Source organism: Felis catus, chromosome B3 (genome assembly GCF_018350175.1).
Source record: "Felis catus isolate Fca126 chromosome B3, F.catus_Fca126_mat1.0, whole genome shotgun sequence".
Taxonomy (NCBI): domain Eukaryota; kingdom Metazoa; phylum Chordata; class Mammalia; order Carnivora; family Felidae; genus Felis; species Felis catus.
In genome coordinates this window covers 55,189,574-55,205,403 of record NC_058373.1, presented here as the reverse complement: position 1 = coordinate 55,205,403, position 15,830 = coordinate 55,189,574, and the positions used below count along the sequence as shown (strand labels likewise).

Sequence of the window (15,830 nt, the reverse complement as noted above, 5' to 3'; positions counted from 1 at the left end):
AAGTCTAAATAAGGTCTGAAAAGAAATACCTCTATCCAACTCCAAATTATGCTATTTTTTTTAAATCAAAGAATTTTCTATGATGTTTAAGTGTTCTTTTCCTCAAAGATGGCAATTCAAACTTCTATTATACACTGTTATACAAAGCCAATTTTATATCATTAAAATGTATGTATGCCTCTGCCTTTTTTTTCCTATGGTACAAGAAGAAAGTTCCAAAATATTCCCCACTTTGCAAATGAAGCGTACATATCATTATGCAAAGAACAAACCAAAATTTATTTCTGGAGGGCCATGGCTTTGCCTTTCTGTCTTTTAAAGTTCATGGGTTTTCATTTAAAGAATAAATCACTAGAATCCCTAACAGAACATAAGACTTTTCCATTGAGACTTTAGGAAAGAAATGATCTCTAAGAGCTAATGCATATTTATAAAACCATTTTCAGGTTGGATAAAATTTGCCCCCAAACCTCTAAGTCTCTTCTTTCACCTGGTTGAGTGTCCTGCAATAGTAAAGGTCAACAATGTCTCCTCTGAGGAGGAGGGTGAGGGCTCTCCAGGGACAGAGATAGAAATGGGTCTGTTTTATGATTTGCACCATTAGAAAATTCTTTATTTCCTGAGGAAATAAATATCCCGATCTATTGTTTACTTATAAAGCTCTTCTGAAGCAGTTCAGAGAAAAGGGATTGCTGCTGAGGGAATATGGTAGGAAAGTTGGAGAACATTTCCTTTCATGTGTGCCACAGAATTTACTTCCCACACATTTCAACCATCAATATCTGTACTCATATTTCCACATGAAATACAGATGCATTTGTAGGTGCTATTGTTCAGATTACCTTGTTTAAAAATGCTATATTAGACAAACATTTAATATTTAAATGCTATCTCTCATCAACTTCAAGATCCCACAGCTAAATTAAGTAAGTCAACAGAGAATTAATAAACACCCACTCTCCTCACAGCACTGTGTTTGGTACTCAATGAGACCTAGCTTTTGTTCTTTGGTCTATGGGAAGCATCATAGCCTGGCTGGAAGACTATATACAAATCACCAAAACTAGAACTAGATTAGCAAATTTGTTAATTCCCAGATCATGGGATCTGATAGGCCAAATTTAATTTTTAAAAAAATATTAGTTAAAAAATATGTGTGTGTCTATATGTTCACATTCATATTCATACCTGTGTGTGTCTGTGTGTGTGTGTGTGTGTGTCTGTGTGTGTATATTCTTATTTTTAAATCAATGTCACTTATGCTTCATTTAGAGAAGAAAACATTTTTAAGAAAACTTAAAATATTATAACTTATTTATAAGGCTTCCTAAAAGCCATGAAATAGGATTCTAGATATTTTTATTGCTAACATAAGTATTTCAAAACAAGAATCAGTAAATGTAAATGGAAAAAAGTTTTTGACAAGATGAACATGCTCATTCCTTACTTCTTAATAATCATTAACAACCATCATTATACACACACACACACACAAAGATACACATAATACGCATAATACACATACACACACACACATCCCTTTAGACATGGAATGGGTCACCCATTTAAAAATGTAATGAAGTACAAGAAAAATAAGAATTCATCAGAGGAATAAAATACTAAAATGGCTAATGTAGCTTAAAATGAATGACAAAGACCAAACATTTAATATATACATTGACCATCAAATAGAAACATAGAGGAGGCCTGGGCAGCCAGGAGGAGTGATGGGAGTGAAGGTGCAAGGAAATTGATGGAGCTGGGAGGTGGAGCTCCCTATGGCCAAGAAAGGACTGAAGGAATAAGCTTTAAGGTTGACCTTGAGAGAAAAGAATTTAGCCAATCTAGGAAAAGAAACTCTAGTTCCAAGAATATCTGAGAGTCCCAGTGCTGGTAAGTAGAACCCTCAAGTGCTGATGAAAACCAGATGGCATGCATGCCAATCATATCAAATATTTCAGAACTCTTATTTACCACTACTTAATGGGATAGCCCACCTTGCCTGGGTGATACTTTAGAATATTTGAAAGCCAAACCCCAGGGAATGGGTGTTTCAATTTATGGCCAAATGAATCCTCATAGGAACACAAAAGGTGAGTTACTACATGATAGCCATCATCTGTCTCCAAGAACCTCTAGACATGTAGTAGACAAATATTCACCTTCAGATAAGGATCATATGTGGATTTAAAATATCTATGTAGAACATGAAGGGATTGTCACAGAGATGTCAAGTGACTTTCAAAATAACTGTTAAAAAAATTGGACTGCAGATCTTCAGGATGAAGATGTTAAAGGTGTTAATGGAGAAAAGCGGGGAAGGATGGGGATTCTAAAATTCATGGATTCAGCAGTGCTGAGTAAAAAACAATTACCTTCTTGAAGGACTCCCAAGAGCTAATATGCTAATACACCCACTGCCTCTCCAAAAAGAGGACATAGTATAGAGTTTCCAAAATGCTATTGACCATGGAAACCTAATTTCATGGAATCCCCAAGGGACTAATGTTCTACAAAAAGTACTTTGGCACATTATCTTGACCACGAAGTCCCATATATTTTTCCAATATATATTCATAAACCAAAACCAGCACAGACTCTCTAGAGGTCGTAACTACTAGGAACGTAAACACCAAGTGTTCTCAAGGACTCTCAATTGAGCACATAAAATTGGTAAGGGTCTCCAGGCTGCTATCCACAGGATTAAGCTAAAACAGCTTCAGAAATAGATTAGTCCACCCACTAATTTATATATGCAAAGAATTTTTTGAAATCCCAATATTCTGCCTCAGACAGAAACGGTACAGAAGCTATAGTTCAGTAGAACAGAAGGGCACCACAGAGAGATCTGAAATAGACCTTCACTTCTTTGGAGTTAGGCAAGTTGACATCATGCTGGCTCCTCTTTTCTCATAGGAGGCCTCCAACACTGAGAAAGCGAGCACAGCAAGGACTTCCTAAGGGCAACTTTGTCCTCCATTTTCCCCTGGCAATTCCAGCCTCTGCATCTTTGTACTGTCTCTTGCCTTTGTCTGTGGTACTTTCCCACGTCTACTCTGCCTAGCTAAATCTTCACTCTGTATAGTTATTTGAGTATTTCACATATGCATTTCTAACTTTTAAAAAAATGATTTTCAGTCCCTGATGACAAGAACCATAAATTTCCTTCTGATTCCATCATAGTGCCTAGCTCAGGGCTGAGCCTTCATGAAACCTTTGCTATAGTTGTTATATCTAATTGACATGACTACAAAAGATTTTGCTGATCACTTATATTTAAACAAAATTCAACTTAGAAATTCCTGAGAAATTAGACTCTATCCTAAACCTCAAATTTTGTTTGTTTGGTTTTTTTACATTGGTTTATTTTTAAATACCAATACAGGCTCTGGTTTTCTAACATGCTGCTTTCTTAAAAGTTGAAGAAGAGGCACCTGGGTAGCACAGTTGGTGAAGCATCTGATTCTTGATCTTGGCTCAGGTCATGATCTTACAGTTCGTGAGTTCAAGCCCCGCATCTGGCTCTGCACTGATGCGCAGAGCCTGCTTGGGATTCTGTCTCTCCTTTCTGCCCCTTCCCTGCTTTTGTGCTCTCTCTCTTGCTCTCAAAATAAATAAACTTAAAAAAAAAATTTAAGTTGAAGAAGCAGCAGCAGGAAGAAAGAAAACTGGAGACCTAACAGAGACCTTAGGTGAGGTGTTGATATATAATACTAGAAGCAAAGCTCTAAAGCTGTGCTGTCTAATATGGCAGCCAGTAGCCACATGTGACTCTTAGCTGGCCCAAACTGAGATACGGCATAATATGCATTAGAATTCAAAGTCTAGTATGGAAAAAAGGATGCAAAATATCTCAATTTTTAATACTGAGTATATATTAAAATAAAACTTTGGACTATACTAGGTTAAATACAATATATTATTAAAATTATTTTTACCTGTTTCTTTTGACTTTTTCACGTGGCTACTAGAAAAGTTAAAATTATAGGTTATATTATATTTCTGTTGGTCAGTGGTACAGTAGAGTTTTGAGTACCCAAGGCTGAAAAGTGACCCAAAGTGATCCAAAGTGTGGCTACTAACTTATAAAAACTAGTTTAATCTTTTTAAAAAGTTTGTAAGAGCTTAGAAAAAGAAAATAAATTTGAAAACAAATTGTCTTTGAAGATGAAACCATCACACCAAATTAAAAAAAAATTTTTTTAACATTTATTCATTTTTGAGAGACAGAGAGAGACAGAGCATGAGTGGGGAAGGGGCAGAGAGAGGGTGACACAGAATCCGAAGCAGGCTCCAGGCTCTGAGCTGTCAGCACAGAGCCTGACGCGGGGCTTGAACTCACAAACTGCAAGATCATGACCTGAGCCTAAGTCGGTCGCTCAACCGACTGAGCCACCCAGGCGCCCCCATGATACCAAATTTTATAACAAATTTAATAGCTGCATCAAATTATTTGTTTTGATAATAGTAGAGGATGTTAAAATGGACATTTCAGTTGAAGCACCAAAACAAGATGCTATGTTCTAAGTCAAGTGTGACAGTATGATGCAGAATTTGCAAAGGAGGTAGTGACAATCTGGTCATAGGGCTCTTAAACCCTCATGCCTAATAGGAACATATAAACGTCTGAGGTAGTAAGAGATGGGAAGGGGTCCTTGAGAGAGAGCTGAACTCTCACTGGCTCTCTAGGAAACTGGTGGAGGACCACATTATGATAAATCATAAGAGGGGCTTCAAAGAGATTACTCAGACTACATGAGATGTATCCACTGCAGTTTGAAGGACACTATAGACTGGGAACTGTCTAATGCCTGGAAACTGGCTGGCCAGATGCTTGGACGTGGTTCAATGGAGAGGCGGCTACTGTGTTGAAGTTGGTTTGCACTCTGAAGATGTACTGTGGCAAAAATGCATAAGTGTTTTCACCAGGTAGTTGTGGACTACTGCAAGAGAAAGCTGGTGTGGAGTGGGCTTAGGTCCTTTCTCAGAGGGCTGCCTGCAGCAGCAAAGAGGCCCCAGATGGCTGGAGGTACCACTGGACATCCAGGGCTTGAGGAAGGAAATGTGAGCAACCAATAAGAATAGAGACATCTTTGTTCACATAAGGGACCGGAGAAATTCTGAAAGGGACCAGAACATTTCAACCACCAGCAGGGGGAAAATTAGCCCACGGAGCGGGCTGGGAAGGATAATAAGAGACAAAAATTAAACTGCTTTGTGATGGCATCTCACCAGTCCTGCTAGTTCACATGGGCCTGCCGAGTGTCCAGAGGCATGATAGCATATGTTCCTTATGTGCATACAGTCACTCAACCACAAAAACCGAATGTCTATGTCAACAGATGTATTTCCTGGAAATGTTCTAGGAAAATCAAGTTTATCCAATGATCCACCAACTGCCAAATATTGCAATACCACTTTAGATGCATAGTAATATTTACGGCATTCTGCCTCTGCTATCTACACACTGGTATTTGCTTTCCATTTAGACTAAATACCAAAAGCAAGGCTCACAAGTGCCTCAATATATTTCAGTGAAAGCAGTCTATTGCATGTTACCTTTTAGACAAAAGAAAATTGTAGTTCACAGGGTTCTGCCTTCCAAGAAACTTTGAGAAATGGAGTTAGATTATGGCATTTATTATGGGGACTTTAGTAATAGCCACCCAAAACGTAAAATGAGTATCAGAAGTGCAGTGTTACCCATACCTTCAGAGAGACAGAACAGGGGCTTCAAAGAAAAACAGGATCTAGATTTCATCAGTACTTTCCTGAAAATCTCCAGGAGAAAAAGCCCAAGACAATCACCTCTTAATTCTGTGAAGCGTTCTAGACAGTCGTTTGAGAGTAGGTCATGCTTCTATTTTCTTTTTATAAGGTGTATGTATCCACCATACACTACCTGGCTATTATGTATTTGGGTCATTATATGTTAGTCCTTTCCATTCATTACTCACACCGCAGACACTGTTTCCCTGGATTTACGAAATAAAGGCTCAACTGCTTTCAGGATACTTGTTTTTCTTTTCTTTTTATTTTTTTTTTTAATTATTCAATGAAATCATTTAAAAAGAGCTCTGTGAAAAACCATCATTTTTGTATCATCAGAGAATCTGATGATATGTTATGAGGAACAGAGTTTTTTAAATACCAACTGCACAGAGAATGAAGCAGAATTACAATCAACAAACCTGTCCTCTGTTCTATTTTTCCATTACTGTGCAAAAACAAACAAAACAACAACAAAAAACCCCAAACAAACAAAAACTAAGCATCTTTTCCAGCTCCATTAACACTAGAATTCCCTAAAGATGCAAGTAAGATGAACAAAGATTAGTTTACCTTCCATTGTCATGCTTCTCTGATGGACTGTGAATTATTGTCACATTCTCATGGTTATTCTACTCCTCATTTCCCCCCATTGTTCTTTCTTCTTAAAGCTATCAGTTCAATAATGCTTTCCCCTATAATTTATCTATTAATAGCCAGCAAAATATCCAGCAGACTTTCTTGAGTTGGCAAAAATCCATATATTGTCTTTACAGTTTAGACTTGGGTAGGAATTTTAACACTGAACAAACGATTCGGGATGGAGAGGAATCCATATCCATGCCTACACTCAGATAGCACATGATGAAGATCTCCAGATTGAGTAATGATAGAAAATGTCTTATTATTTGCATTTAGGCTTCCAAAGTTTAACATTAAGGTGTATGTATCTTACACTGGCTCACATAAAGTTTAACATTAAAACATTAATCCAATTCCATGTGCCTTAAGAGTCATCCAAGACAATTCTTTTCACTGCTTTTTAACCTAAGTCAATTTTTAACCCCAATCAACTAAAGGGTTTGACTACCCACTATAGTCATTAGAATTGACCCTATTTTAGGCTGTTTCTAAAAATTCAAATGCCTCCCAGAAAGGGGGGCAAAATGTTCACACACTCATTTGAATGTATTTCTGACTCTTTAAAGATAATTCCAAGGGCACCTGAGTGGCTCGGTTGGTTAAGCATTCAACTTTGGCTCAGGTCATGATCTCCCAGTCAATGGGTTCAAGCCCAGCGTTGGGCACTATGTTGACATCTCAGAGCCTGGAGCCTACTTCAGATTCTGTGTCTCCCCTTCTCTCTGCACCCCCCTACTTGTACTTTCTCTCTCTTTCTCAAAAAGAAACAAACATTTTAAAAAATTAAAGATAATTCAAAAGAGAGTTTCCAAATATGGTTTGAAGAACTGTAATATCATAGGAAAACTATATACCTTCCTAAACAGTACTCATTTTGTATGTCTACATTTCAGAATGTTGGTTCAGTTCTTTGGAGTCAATTTACATATACTACAAACAGACAAGAATCACCTTCTAAGAGTGGGTTGTTATGTTTAAAATATCAAAATCAAGCAAACAGAAATATCCTAAGTCCCTACAGTAGAAACATGCAAGCAATACTCAACACTCCTTTCCCTTGGCTCTTAAAATTATTTAAAAGCAACTTAGCTCAACTCTACCAGGGAGGGAAACTACTTACCTAGCCAAATTTCTTAAAGTGCTTTTTTTTTTTAAATCTATTACTTCTACACTAAAACTCCTAGTTCTGGATTTCTTCTTACAATTCCTCAGTAAATTCTCTATGGTTACTATTTACCTCTTCCAGTAAAACCCAAATATAGCCCAGTGGTTGTGTGCAAAGGCTACCTAGTTTCATTTTTTGATTGCACCCCTTATAAGCTGTCTGATCTTGAACAAAGTCTTTGACTTCTCTCTGCCTCTGTTCACTCGTCTGTAAAGTGGGTCATTATAGGACTTTCCTAATAAGGTTGTTGCAAATTGCCCACTTACAGTGTTCAGCACACTGCCTGGCACATTCTACATCACTACACATCACCCATTGCTACATCAGAGGACCTCTTTGTGACTCTCATTCTTTCTTGACCCTTTGAAGAGTCTAACAATTGTCAAGCTATTTCTTGAACTTGATTTTAGTTTCTTTGGCTCAGGGTTCTCCTGGTTCTCTTCCTTCTCCTCAGTACCTCAGGTTTTCTCAGTACCTATCTTTTGTTCTCTTCTTCCCTAAGCCTATTCATCATTACCACGTCCCCATCTACAAATTCAGCTCTGTCCCTATCATTCTTCTCTCATTATCATTACCTAGAGAAGTCTTATCCACTCACATGATTCACTGTGTTTAATATAAAAGCATTTAACAAGATTTTAAGTAGTCAGCATTCTAGTGCGAGATGGCAAGAGAAAATGTGATTCCACATAGTCTTGTTGGCAGTAACCGTGGCAACACACAACTAGCTTGTTTTGTCACTGCCAAAATAGGTACCAATCTCATTTCAATCATCTACGAAATGCTAACATACTGTACCACTGAGGGTAGGCAAGAAGATAAAGTTGACTAAGTTGCTCAATGCCCAAGTTTACTAAGACAGAAGGCAAAAATGAAGGGGAGTGGGGGCCGGAGGTTATCCAGAAAACCATAAGTGTAAACTTATAGGGAAAAAAAGTAAAAGAAAGAACAATAAAAGAAACTTTTGGTACAAAAGAAAACACCAAGAGATGCAATCTGATGTAGAATGTAGTAGGAGGTGGCAAACTTAAGTGCCCCCAGGAGCTAAAAAGCAAAGTGAATGAATGAAGTGAGCACGATGCATTACAATAGGAAGTGGTAAAGACTGTGGCAAACTGGAAAATGTAACCACAGGTATTCACATTCAGTTTTTAAGAAGTAAACATTGCAGGCCAAACAAGTCACAGGTCTTTACTTTCCCTTCTCTTAGTACAGAGAGACAGGTAACAGGATCATTGCCACTTGTGTGATGAAACTAACTAGCTAAGAAATTTAAAAAAAGAAGCACTATTTTACTGGCTAAAAGCTACAAGTGAGACAAATTTGCTTCATATTATGATGGCATTTGTTAAACGAATGTTATGATTTGCAGTTCAAGCATGGATCCACTGCTTGTGATGGAGACACCATCACAAATCCAAACACTACATTCATGGATTATTAAGATTCACTTTTTGGCTCAAAGTGGTCCAGATCCTGCCAGTGTCCAGATCCTACCCCAAAGGGTATTCTATACTTGTATTGGCTCTCTGAGGTAGTTACAGATGTATAGAAGTTCCAATATCTGACAGGGACAAAGCTACTTATTCTGAGAAGTACTTGCAACTGACATTTGACATGGTTCTTTCCGTGTGCAGTATATCATGAGAGGGAATTGTTTATTTGGCTTATTACCACCTGGTTTTAATCAAAATATACCTTCTTTTCTGCATCCTTGCCAACTGAAAAATGACAGTCTTGTGTCCCTGAAAGATCATACTTCTGAAAGGCGGGGCCAAATTCAGTTAGCCCTCAACACTGTAAACTCTGGTTAAAATGATACCAGTGCAAAATATCCAGGACCATCCACAAGTAGGTAAACATCAATTATACTTCTAGGAGACATTTGTTCATATCTGATATGTTCATATCTCCAGATTTCCTGGTGCTTTAAAATAAGTCTAGTTCAACATTTAATGGCCATGTACTATGCATTAGGCATTGAGCTTGGTATGCAAATTAAAAAGTTGATAAAACCATAGCTGCTGCTGAAGAGTTTATACCCTACTTGGGGAGAGAGACATGGAAACCCACTGTTTCCATATAATGTGTGCTATCAAAACAGGCGTGGAGAGTGTGCTAAGGGAGAGTACAGAAGGACCACTTGGCTTAGCCTCCTGGAAGGGAGAAAGGAGATTAGTAAAGACTTCCTGGAAGTTATTTTTAAAAATAAAAATCCATATCCCAATTAAAGCATAATGCAACTAGCCAAGGTAATTGAACAACTTAATAAATCAGCCTAGGTAATAAACAACTTAATCAGTATACTAACCCAGCATCAGAAGTCACACTGAACACTTCCCCATGCTTCAGGATGGATTTATCCTGACTCAGTCCTATATTTTTGTTAATCATTGTTGAAATCACGACCATACATTTGAGGATAAAAGGATATATTGCCCCTAGTTCTTTAAAGAGGTAAGCAGATGTCTTCCATAAGAGCAGAAACAGGGAAGACTCTACAAGTAGAAATATAATTCCGGAATCAAAAAGATTCCCCTCTCCCACGTGCTCAGGGAAATTACACTCATGTTTCCCTTCTCCCATTGAAGGTCAGGACTGTATTCATGGGTACAAAAGGCAAAGGGTAACAATTAAAGACAGTCTGTTTCCTCTGTAACCTCCACTACTGCACATGCCTGAAAATCTGCCATTTAAGGATTAGTTTTATGTAGATAATCACCACTGTGAAGACTCGATGGGACCAAAATATATTTACATCTTAGTACAAATTTCAGGATAGCCTTATTGCGAAAGGAACAGTTAAAGAAACTCCAGACTTGGAGAAATCCCTGAGTAATATGGCAGTTTTGGTTAGAATAGTAACTCAACACATTCACTTCATTTCTTAATGTTGGTAAAATGTGAAGTCTTTGCAGTTTTCCAAAGAAGACATCCAGATGGCCAACAGACACATGAAAAGATGCTCCACATCACTCATCGTCAGGGAAATACAAATCAAAGCCACATTGAGATGCCATCCCACACCTGCCAGAATGGTTAATACAACAAACAGCAAGTGTTGAGGAGGATGCAAAGAAAGGGGAACCCTCTTGCACTGTTGGTGGGAATGTAAACTGGTGCAGCCACTCTGGAGAACAGTATAGAGGTTCCTCAAAAAATTGAAAATAGAACTATCGTGTGACCCAGCAATAGCACTACTGTGAATTTATCCAGAGGATAGAGGAGTGCTGATTCATAGGGGCACATGTACCCCAATGTTTATAGCAGCACTTTCAATAATAGCCCAATTATGGAAAGAGCCTAAATGTTCATCAACTGATGAATGGATAAAGAAGTGTTTTATATATACAATGGAATACTACTTGGCAATGACAAAGAATGAAATCCTGCCATTTGCAGCAACATGGATGGAACTGGAGAGTATTATGTTCAGTGAAATAAGTCAGAGAAAGATAGATATCATGTTTTCACTCATATATGGAACTCAAGAAACTTAACAGAAGACCATGGGAGAAGGGAAGGGAGAAAAAAAAAAGTTACAGAGAGGGAGGGAGGCAAACCATAAGAGACTGTTAAATACAGAGAATAAACTGAGGGTTGATGGGGCGGGGGTGGGGTGCAGGGGAGAAGGGAAAATGGGTGATGGGCATTGAGGAGGGCACTTGTTGGGATGAGCACTGGGTGTTGTATGTAAGCTATGAATCACGAGAACCTACCCCCAAAACCAAGAGCACACTGTATACACTGTATGTTAGCCAATTTGAAAATAAATTATATTTTTAAAAAATAATAAAAATAAAATTAAAAAAATGTTTAAAAGGTGAAGTCTTTGAAGAAATAACTGTGGAATGGTTAAATGTCATGCCCCCTTTATTTTAGACAGTTTTATCATCAATGCCTGCACTCTGGGTATCAATATTTTTTGCAGCAAATTATTAATCACGCTCTTAGAGGTAAAATGTCCTTTAACTTCCTCCTATTTGTGATTTTTCTAAAACAAATTAAATACTAAATATTAAATATTAAGTACTATCATCTGAGGAATTATTTTCACATACCACTTTCCATGTTACACACTAACAATTTTAACCTCAACAATTTAAACTCCACATCATCTTCCATAAGGCCACAGAATGATACTACCTAATTGAAAGGGGTATCTTTGTTATTCTGAATACTGAATATCTCCAAGTCAATAAAAATACTTCAAGTTGTGAAGAGAAACGGTTTTAAAAGGGGCCTCCAAATTATGCCAAATGCAATGTAAAGGTCAAGAGTTCAGTGCATTACTCATCAATACCATGTCGTGATACTGAACTAAGATACAATATAATTTATCCAGTAATAATAGTAATTGACCTAGAGTTACTTGCTAAAACAGGTATTGTTGCTTTATCAGCAAATAACTTAATTTAGGTGAACTTGCAAAAATAGAAACAGAAAATAATTTCTCACATACCAATCTCTGCTCTTTGTTCTTATACACTATATATTCAACATCTGCTACTGAATCTTTACTTTCCAACACAGAATAAAAAAAATCTTTATACAACTTTGGATAAAAGTGATGATTGCTGTTTAAAAAGTTCATTAGTATTTTAAATGAGTATTTTCATGAATATTTTTTGCAACGTTGTATGAAATAAACCTCCCAAACCTTCACCACAAAACTAGGAATGATGAGAAAATGGCTATGAATGTAGAGGCAAGACAATCAAAGCCAAAGTTCAGGGGGCTGGGGGAAAAAATCAAGAATATTACACATCTAAATATATCTCGATATTAAATTTGCATTTACAGGTAGGCAAATCAAGTAGGACACTTCTTTTAATTAGGAGCAGCTGTAAGCATAACACTTAAACAGAAAACCCACATTCAGATTAAAGCATATCATTACGTGTGTGAACGTAGGCATGTCCTTGACCTCCCTGCGCCTTGGTGTTTCCCAGTGAAAAGTGAGGAGTGTTATACACACATCAGTGAGCTGTACTGAGTATGGATATACCACAATATGTGAAAGCCCAGTTCCTCAGCAATAGATGTTTCTAGTCAATTTTGGATGCTATGCTATGTGCCACTACAGTCCCCAGTAGGTTCTCACAGATCTTTAAGAGTATTTTTCCTCATTCTAAATTTTTTCCTTTCCATACAGATGTTTTATGTGGAGTTGCTTCTCTAATTTACTAGGATAACAACGAGCTCAATGCTAATTCTTATGGAAAATTCTCCCCTTTTTACCTTGATGCCAACTGGTACTTATGCATATGCTCACTAGTGAGTCCTGCAGGCCACTGACAAGATTATTGAATGACATGCATAGAATTAGAGCCACTTCCTTGTCATCATAGGGACCTTCCCAGTGACAATTCAGAAAACCCCTTAGAGCTCAGCAAAATTCATGAAGCAGCTGTATAAAGCCAATGTGTGCTTGAAGTCAATAACAGTGTTAGCTACCAGAACAGATTTACACAAATTTGTTGAAAAAAAAAATACCTCTTTCACACTGGGGTCCAGTAAAGCCATAAGTGCAGGCACATCGATTTGGGGCCACACACCTGCCTCCATTGAGACAGCCACTTTCACAGACAGCTGTAAGATAAGGAGAGAGAAGCTGAGAGTGTTACCTGAAAGTAGGTGCTGGTCAAGTAATAACATCCCCTGAAAGGACAATAATAAAAACAAAAAAAGACAAAAAACAAAAACTAAATAATCATCCCGGGATTCCTTTTAAACAGTTACTCTACGGTTCCAACTCTGTATGTGTTTCTCAGTTATCTCAGGCTAAACTGCCAGGACCTGTGTTAATGCTGACAGTTTTGTTCTGGGACGTATCTGAGCAATGCTTTCGGTTCTGCCTCTAAAATGGTGGTTTACAAGAGATGTTTCTGGATGAGAACTGCATTGTAGCAAGCTGACTCTTTTGCTTAGGATTTTGTGCTTAATTTCCAAAGGGTACCCGTGAGGGAAAACATTGGCCTCTGTCACCATTACAGAAATGCAGCATGTTAAATCACACAATTAACTGCGCTCAACAAAACGTTAATTCTGACCATATTTATGCACCATAATGAAGACCCAACTGACTGTTATAACAGAATCCATTGATGAGATAAGTCCAGAGACGCTGGAGGGAGGGACATTTTACTTGCCAGAAAAGGCATTAAAGTAAGAACTGAAAGCTCGTGCCCTGAACAACGTTTCTCTGTACGGTATCTTGCAACTCTTTCACGCATGGCCTCTTTCTAGGCATCTTTATCCACAGGTGGTAGGCTCTTCTGGGCCAAATTGGCCAGTACCACCCACTCTTCAAAGCCCAGCTCAAGTCTCATTCCTCCATGAGGCTTCCCTAAATACCTCCTTTTGAATTAATTCCTCCTTCATATATTTCCTGAACAATATGTCTATATCCTTGTGGAAGTCATCGAGTTGAGCCACTCATATCTCCCTCCAAGAAATCCTACTGTACGTTGCTTAACTAGCTGACCGCCTCCAGCTGCCCCACCTTCATATCTGCTTCATGTTCACATAAGGGACACATATATCCTGGCTGCTATCACCCAATGAGCAAACTCAGTGGGGTACCAAAGACAGGGCATTTCTGCCCATCATGGAACTCTCCTGACGGGCAATCTTTGCTTTGGACTCCCGTCAGCCTGGCCCAGTCTTCCTGGAGCTGCATTATAGTCTGAGGCACTTTCTACACAATCCCACTCCCCTTGTACAGGGGTCATACCTGCATCATGGTCTGAAGGCCTTCTCCTCCTACTCTAGCTTTCTCCCCCTCTTTATTCTTTACAGCCCTTTTCCACAATAACTCCGTTGTCTATCCAATTCTGTCCTGGCATCCACTTGAGATCAGAGGACATGAACTGACACAACCCCTTATGGCCAAAATTATGGCAAGAGTTCATTTCCCATCATAAAATTAGATTTGGCTCTTAATTTACAATCAGGGCAGAAAGTGAGGTCTAGGAAAGGTTTTCTAATTCTGCACGTGTTCCCTGAGAGCCTGTTGTGTGCTAGACTTTGGTGCTCATGAGGCAGTTTAGTCCAAAGGCAGCAGGAAGACTCAGCAGGTCTTCGTGACTCCCTTTCCAAAACTGTCTTCGACGGCACCCCCATCACGCCATCTCTCTAGCCACAGCCTTGGTACTAATCTTCCCGCTTCTGGTTTCTTCCCCCGGCAGTTAATCTCTATGCTGTGGCCACAGTGGCCTTTCTCACTGTAAACCATTTATGTGATATATATGAGGCCAGCATTTCATAGCATTAAATGCATGGGCCATGAAGTCAGACTGCTTGGGTGCAAGTCCCAACTCTGCCACTTCCTCTTCATATAACTTTAAACAAGTTACTGGTGTCCCTGTGCCCCAGTTTCCTCATCTTTTAGAGGAACAGAGGCCTCTAACTCAGGAGGCCACTGCTTTATCCAATGAGTTAATACATGCGAAGAGTTTGAAAAATTGCCTAGCACATAGTAAACACAGAGCAAATAATCCAACAGATGAATGTTCTTGGTTGTTGCTATCTCACTCTTCTCCCCTGGTTCTATTTTAGATGAAGATATGGGATGCGTAAAAGCACTCAAACCCTGGCTCATGACTTCCATTTTACCTCCCTTCCCATCACCTCCGTCAGCACTTAAGCTCTAGCAAGACCAAAACACGTGCTGTGTCTGACATCTCACGCTATGTCACATTCTCAGGCTTTGGCCCATGCTGTGCCAGCTGCATAGAAGGCCCATCTCCTGTTATCTGACAAGAGAACTCCACCCCATCCCTCGAGACTCATCACAAGGGTTTCCCCACACTGGGGAAGCCATCCTGTGTTTCCTCTCTCCATGCTACTGCTGTGGACTACACAAAACTCAATCATTATTCTTACCACACTGTGGTGCATAGATAGTCACAATGTTGCTTTATTTATAATAACATGATTCATCATAGCAAGTATGTATACAATGGCAAAACTGGAAACAATATGAATAAATGCTCATCATTAAATATTCATTAAATAAATAGTAAATGTCTATACAATGGGGTATTTTGCAACCATTAAAACATTTAAAAATGTTTAATAACATGGAACATACTTCTAATAAAATACTAAGTAAAAAAGTAGTCTGAAAATTATGCATACAATAGATCTCATGTACCAAATATGCATTAAAAGACTAAAAGGTAATATCTGGAATGATGAGATTACGGAGAATTTTATTATTTTGTATTTTTGAGCTTTTCCAAATTCTCTG

The 15,830-nt window shown here is 38.4% G+C and overlaps 1 protein-coding gene across 1 annotated transcript in view; it reads right to left on the bottom strand.

Annotated features, from left to right (window-relative positions):
• The window catches only part of FBN1 (fibrillin 1), a 233,592-nt gene that overhangs the window by 177,206 nt on the left and 40,556 nt on the right, over positions 1-15,830 (bottom strand). The window contains exon 5 of the mRNA XM_023255387.2: positions 13,073-13,168. Coding sequence (XP_023111155.1) covers positions 13,073-13,168 — 96 coding nt within the window. The remainder of the gene's footprint in view (positions 1-13,072; positions 13,169-15,830) is intronic.